The sequence below is a fragment of the Chanos chanos genome, chromosome 5 (assembly GCF_902362185.1).
Source record: "Chanos chanos chromosome 5, fChaCha1.1, whole genome shotgun sequence".
Taxonomy (NCBI): domain Eukaryota; kingdom Metazoa; phylum Chordata; class Actinopteri; order Gonorynchiformes; family Chanidae; genus Chanos; species Chanos chanos.
In genome coordinates this window covers 24,251,013-24,257,904 of record NC_044499.1, presented here as the reverse complement: position 1 = coordinate 24,257,904, position 6,892 = coordinate 24,251,013, and the positions used below count along the sequence as shown (strand labels likewise).

The window sequence follows — 6,892 nt, the reverse complement described above, 5'->3', positions numbered from 1 at the left end:
CAGGAACATGGATACAGTCAAAACAAAAAGACAGAGGGGTGCACTCATCATTTCAATCAGTCAAGCACGGCGTAAGAGCAGTCCTCAGTGACCTGTGAGTCCTCCCTGAGCTGGGAACCCGAGAGCCGCTCTCCCTGTGTCCTTTTGCTTTAACTGCATTCCTCTTCTTGTGCTTGTGTTGTGATGTTGTGACTTTTGTTCCACCACCTGTTCTGCTTATGTTCTCTGCCGATTTGTAATGGAAGAGACTCATTGTTCACCGAGTTGCATTTGTTAAGTAAAAAAAGAAAAATCCACACTGTGTCATCTTACATTTTTTCATAGAATATGTCAAAGAGTGCCCTCTTAAAGACTTGGTCAATTTTTTATGCTCAGTTTATATACTCCTTTTGTGTCTTGAAGCGTCCTTTAAATCTAGAAAGATTTTGTTTCTTAAATGAAGTAATCTGAAATGAACAAAATTCTCTCCCGTTGTAGTGTTTTATCTTTGAATCTTACATAAATTGTCATGTTGTCCTAAATAACATACAGAGACATTTAATAGAGTATGTGAGTTTTAGTCATGCTAACTGCCACACAGAATCACATCTCTCCACCGTCAGTCTGTTCACGTCATCATTTTAAACCTATTAGTAGAGTCACTCTAAGGACAGAGAATTCTAGGAGTGATACACTTATTGAAGAATAAAGAGCAGCTTCGTAATCTATTTGACATAATTTAATCAAAAACCCAGATCCAATGACCACTGGATATTTCACGTTGGATTTAATAAAAGGACCTGCTGCTTTCACTGACCCACATATAGCTAATTTACTGGACAATACCCTGAATCTGTCATTAATCCAGTTAGAAGCTGTTTAGAGTCTTAACCAGGCCACTTCAGGTGAAATAGTCTGGCCCTCCATGAAGGATTACAAAAGATAACCTAATCTGATCACTGTTGCCTTGTACAAACATATCCTCCTGCTAGTTTTTTTTTTTTAACAAATTCATCATCATTGGAATAAACTACCCTGCTTGGAATGAAGTGAATTCATCCTTATGTGTAGTCTAATTACCATTAATATTCCTATAATTAATGTCAGAATTTTTATTCTTAAGTTTAAATAGTTCCTTTTGGCTGCTCTCCCACCACCATATTATTAAAACTTACAAAATCCTATACATGACTGTCTGCCACAACACTGAAGCAAACAGCTTAAGTCAATATAAAACATGATGCTTAATATCTTTGCACATGTATTCCACTAGTAGTAAAAGCCATGGTGATTCTAGTAGTAAAAGCCATGGTGATTCACAGAGAGCTGTATTTCCTTCAGGTAAACCAGAACACAGTGCTAAAAATGTGCTGCTGTGCTGATAAAGTTGATAGGCTTGGCTCTCTGTAATACGTTAGTTGGATGGTCATTGACTGAAACAGCCCTGGAGACAGGTGTGGATGTATTTCCTGTCCTGCTCATCTATAGGCAAATGGTCGCTCAGACTCAGCAGCCTCTGGGCTGCGGAGAGGAGGAAGGCCGGGGGTCCGGCTCTCAGGGCCTTTCGGCTGGAGGGGAAACGGTTACACCACTGTAGACGGAGAAGAGCCAGACGGGCCCGAACCCGTCCTGCCAAAACGAAAAGCTCCTCCTTAGATATGGGTGACACGTGGGAAGGAGTTGGAAGATGCACCGGCTGTACACAAACACAGGTGTGAGATACATTCATTATCTGCCTAGATGTGAAAATGTTTCTTCAGACAATATGCGTTGGCATTTATGATGACTACAGTATCTTTTTCAGATTGCCTCACCTTTAAACAGGAGCCTACACTGAGCCTGACCTGCTGGCCCAAGGCAAGAAAGCTCACAAACACATGCCCTTGGCCAAGAACCCGCACCCCGACTCTCTTGTTGAGTGACAGGAAGATGGGCCTGAGGGGTGTGGGAGTTTGGGCGTGGTCACTCCAGCTCCACCTCTTGGTCCTGGCTCCATTCTCATCCAAACACTGTCCTCCCCAGATGTCCATACTCAACCTGTACACAGTCACCAGTCAACCCAACCGCATGTCAGTGCTCAATTTACCCACACTGTTGGGTTTATTAGAATGACTTTGAGAATAAACATTTTAGGGGACACATGTAAAAGACATAGCACATGAAAAAGCAATAGGCAGATAGATATTTGAACCAATCACTGGTGTCATGGATTCGTTACTCTGGTGTATGGGGCAGATGCTAATTGGATTTGTGTGAGACGGGAATATATATCTACAAGAATATGTCTTCAGGAACAGTGTGAAATGCCAAAGGCAAAGGCAATGATTTTATTTAAAAATTAATTTCTTTTTATTATCAGAGTGTTAAATATTTTAATATAGAGAATAGTGTTGATGACTGTTCCAGTCAAGCACAACAAAGACTGATCATAAAAGATCCACCCTCAGCGTGGAGCTTGTGCAAGTGACAGGGAGAAGCAAAACATAGGAACTGGATATGACTGAACTGCAAAGAAAAGGGGATAAACATACAAAAAAATGTGTCAAAAATGAATGATCACTCTCTCAGAGAGCTGGATCATGAGGATATCTAAGCCAGGCCAGTGTAGCTGGGCTTACACACAGCTTCACATTCCGATCATTTCTGATAACACGATCAATAATCAAATCACCAAGGAACAGACAGCACATGCATAAACACATTTGACAGCTCCACCCTACCAAATGGTGCCATTGCCATGGTAACAGGTGGTTTGGCCACTAGACTGAAACAGGGCTCTGATTGGTTGCTTTGGATTATTTTCATCCTGCACAATGCAGACTCTCTTCTTCCCACTGGTTAGGAGGATCACAGCTAGCTGCCCTGACGGATAGCTTTGTCCACCACAATAAGGACAAATAATATAGACAAAGAAAAGAAGACAGTATTGTTTGTGAAACACACACACACACACACACACACACACATATATACATACATACAGGTGTTTGTGTCTGCTTTAATGTATGTTTGTGGAGTGCCTAGTGTCTAACTCAAAATTATAAAATAACAAAATAGCAAAATGTCCTATGTGCTGCTCTAGTGCATGCAAGGATACAGTACTTGTCCAGATCCATCCGGAAACACAGTGAGAAATTTATTTCCGCCAGGGTAGTGCTTCTCCAACAAACATGGACTATCCTACGACAGAAAAAAAACAGAGCAACCTTTTGGTGTGTTGTTCACTAATGCCAAGATACAGATTTTTAGAGATCTTATGAAAAAAAAGCTCTGTAGTTGTCAGATAACAATGTGTGTGGCAATGTCAACATACTGAAAATTAAAGAAACGAGGGGCTGGTTGTACCTTGAGATTGGACATGCGAAACTCAAATGGCCCAGACTCAGTGAGATCGTCCTCCATGCATTTTCCATGGTCCTCCTCTATACCAGAATCCTGTTTAACAAACCAGATGTCCTCTCTTGACCCACAGCCAGAGAGCTGGAAATTAATGGTCACTGCGTGCCTGGGATCTGAGGGCCAAATTAAAGTAAAACCCACTGAAGATCCACAGCATTCAAATCCACAGCCTTTAAATTACACACCCCACCCCCACAACTATCCCTTATTCTCAAAATTAACCACGGGCAGCAACGTCACCCTCTGACTTCAAGCTTGTGTACGACCGATGTAAAGCTGATACAGGACTCCAATCAGCAAAATCTGTTTTAGCCAAAATCCACTTTTCTGGCCACACACAGTAAGTAGTTGTTAGTATCAGGGAATGGAAGAAACACACTGTGGGACTGTGGTCATGGTGACTGGCCAAATGATATAAGCTGCACTAGCATTTAATCAGTTCACTGTGCAACTCTCATGCACTCTACTCACTGGTCTCTGCAGAAAGGGCAGTCCTATGAGTCTCTCTGGATTCCTCATAATATCTTTCAATCTGCCTCTGCTGCTGCCTGCCTCTGTGACCAGAACCAAAACCCAAAATAGACCAAAAAAAACAAAACAAAACAAAACAAGACAAGACAAAACAAAAACAATATCACCCTGAAACTCAATGATGACCAAGGATAACAACTTCTTTTCATTTTTCTTCTGGAAAGTCTGAAGTCATCTCAATAGTTTGTGCGTATTTCAAAATGGAGAAACATTTTTGAAGTGTAGTCATATGTCCTTCATATACAGCCATTTGTCCAGTGGCTGACTTGTTTTAACTACACTTCTAAAGAGGAATGGCAATATCATTCCGTTAAAATAACCCACACGTAGATTCATGGATTGTCTCTTCTTCTAGCAGTAGACTCATAGCAAGCTTTGCCTTATCTGAACCATCATATAAGAGATGTGATAAGAGATAAGATTTGTTTATTGTGGCAGATCAGAGGCAGGGGGTTACAGCCTGTCTTCTCCCATGGCCCCACCTCTACCCCTCCCACTCTTACTCTGTGTTACTTAGCTCCTCCTCCTTTCCAGCAAAGGAATTGTTGGATTGGGTAGGCTCCCTGATAGATCCCTCCAGGGCCTGCCTCTTCTCCTGGGCAACAGTTTCTAACATCCTCTGGTACTGGGAGCAGCAGAAATCCTGAAGGACAACAGCAGCGCGTACGAGGCCATGTTTAGTTGCTCTTTGACTCTGTCTTAGACAATGACGTATACAGGCGTTAGTTACTCTGCTGGTGACGTGGCAGATCATAGAGCATTAAGATCCCTCTGTTCTGTTAAAAGCCCCTGTGCTAATGAGTCCCCAACATGCTCCTTATAGCAGGAATTTTCTACAGACTTGTGTAAAAAGAACAAACAGCAAAATCCATAAGCAGAGTAATTTACAATACTAAATCTGCACTTCTGTAAGTCCAGGGCCTGTTTTCAGATGTGGTGTGTGATGCCTAAAGAAGGCTTGGATTTCAGAGTTAACTGACTAACCTCTGGGTTTTCCGCATGCACCGGCTCAAGGGGAGGTTTCACTCCCAAACCACAAAATTCACACTGCACAGGAGAGTCTCTCAGGAAATGATTCTAGATAGAAAAAGGTACTTTATATATCCAACTCATATGAAATGTCACATGTTGATTAAACAAAACTGCTTTAAAACTACACTCTAATCTGACGCGCTTTCATTTTCTGTTGTTTTTTTCACTTCAACAATTTGTATATATCTACTATGACCAACAAAATACAGGCAATAGCCAAAATAAAGGAAGCACCAACATCAAGTGTCACAACTAAGTGATAGACCAAAGTTTCAGTGGGATTTGGCATAAATTCTGAAAGGATCAAGTAGGGATGACACAACAGGCTCAGGTGGTGATGGTGGAAACGCTGTTAACAATGTGTTTCCTCCATAATGTTTAGCTGGGTTGAGATCTCAAGACTCAGACTGACCATGGCATATGGTTGGCATTGTTTTTATTAAACATTATTAAACCACTCAGACTTCTTATGCTTTTAAAACCACTGGAGGAAAATCCAAACATAGCAACAAAGCTGCTGAAAGCTTTCACAGTGGGAAAGAAGCACTCTGGACAGTTAGTCCCTTTTGGCATGTGCCACACTTAGATTTGACAATCTGTTGGAAACAATGTGAATTCATTTATTAATCATTTGACCTTTTTTTGCTGTTCAGTGGTTCACCTCTGTGTGTTGCCTGCATAACTTTACATGCAAATGTGCATTTTTAGACATAATGAGGAGAGCGCCTTTTTGGTGAAGAACAGCACAGTTACATCTCTTTCAAAGGCACTGAGGTCGTGTCTTCTAATCAGACGACAGCCAAAGTAACGGGTGGCTAATCATCTCCAGAATTTTTTTACACAACCCTAAATATCACTGACTGTTAACTCTTCAGTTAATCCAAGGACCATAGACATGTCAAATTTGCTTTGAGTACACATTATTTCCTTCATTCACTCAAAGGTTTCCTTTACTTTAGCAGTTACCTGTATAATTATTTCTTTCAGGAAACATTTGAATGAAAAACATTAATTCCTCTTGGGTGTAAAATGTCTGTCCCTGACCTCTGTTCATGCAAATCAGTTTGACTCATGGTAAAACTGTAACTGTGCTGCTATAGCTACCTGAGTCTTGAAAACTTTTGGGTTCACTGCACTCTCTTGGGATTCTCTCTTATATCTTAAGACTCCTGGTAGACCCTGAGAGAGAGAACCTGGGGATTCAAGAGAATTTAAATCTGCCTCCTCCACCTGCTAAGCAAAAAAATCAACATATATAAACCAGGACATACAAACTGAAAAATGTGTGTGTGCAACATTTGTGTTTGTACATGTGAAAAAACATTTATGGAGGCTCTCCATTTTACCAAATCCAGGGATGAAATGATTTCTCCAAACTCTGGATCTGTGATTGTTGAGAAAGAATCTGTTAAATACAAAGTACAACAGAGCAGTGATGGACAGCCTGCTTAAGTATTATTGAAGCCTGCTAGAACATATCTACTGGACAGACAGAAGGACATTTGAGAAGCACAATGTCTTCAGTCCTTACACTCACCTGACTGAACGGTTCTGCCTAGTTCAGCTGTGCATGCCTGATCAGCCCTGAAGACATCAGTAGGATCATTGCCAACCCTAGTTTGGATGGCTGCTTCGGCCTGGTGAGCCTGAAACTGGTCCTCCATCACCACTCAGAAAGCCTAATTAGCTACCCACAAGAAGCATACACACACACACACACACACACACACACACACACACATACATAAATACATAGATTAGTTTGACGGATACATACATACAGATTAACAGACAGAAAGATAGATATTCTTTTCTCAATCCCATAATGCCTTTATGCATACCTGCCATGATTCAGACGATAAAACTCCGAGAGTCATTCATTTCAATACAGAACTGTAGAGCTGAGAAATGACACTGACAGAGACTCATGTTAATCCAGGACATTCAACTC

At 41.1% G+C, this 6,892-nt stretch overlaps 1 protein-coding gene across 1 annotated transcript; it reads right to left on the bottom strand.

The window, feature by feature from the left end:
- Nucleotides 1–1,405: 1,405 nt before the first annotated feature.
- Nucleotides 1,406–6,605, bottom strand: LOC115812329 (glutamate-rich protein 6). Its single transcript, XM_030774813.1, has 9 exons — nucleotides 6,555–6,605; nucleotides 6,046–6,171; nucleotides 4,413–4,552; nucleotides 3,850–3,932; nucleotides 3,325–3,491; nucleotides 3,077–3,159; nucleotides 2,700–2,852; nucleotides 1,794–2,016; nucleotides 1,406–1,675 (listed from the first exon to the last, which is right to left on the bottom strand). Exons 1-9 carry the CDS (start codon nucleotides 6,603–6,605, stop codon nucleotides 1,406–1,408), a joined length of 1,296 nt encoding a protein of 431 aa, XP_030630673.1.
- Between the last annotated feature and the right edge of the window lie 287 nt (nucleotides 6,606–6,892).

Coding starts and splice junctions, on each gene's coding strand:
- LOC115812329 (XM_030774813.1), bottom strand. CDS start 6,605: ATGGAGGACCAGTTTCAGGCTCACCAGGCCGAAGCAGCCATCCAAACT. Junction 3,492..3,849: donor TGCCCTTTCTGCAGAGACCA/GTGAGTAGAGTG, acceptor TTTGGCCCTCAG/ATCCCAGGCACGCAGTGACC. Junction 2,853..3,076: donor GATGGATCTGGACAAGTACT/GTATCCTTGCAT, acceptor TGGTGGACAAAG/CTATCCGTCAGGGCAGCTAG.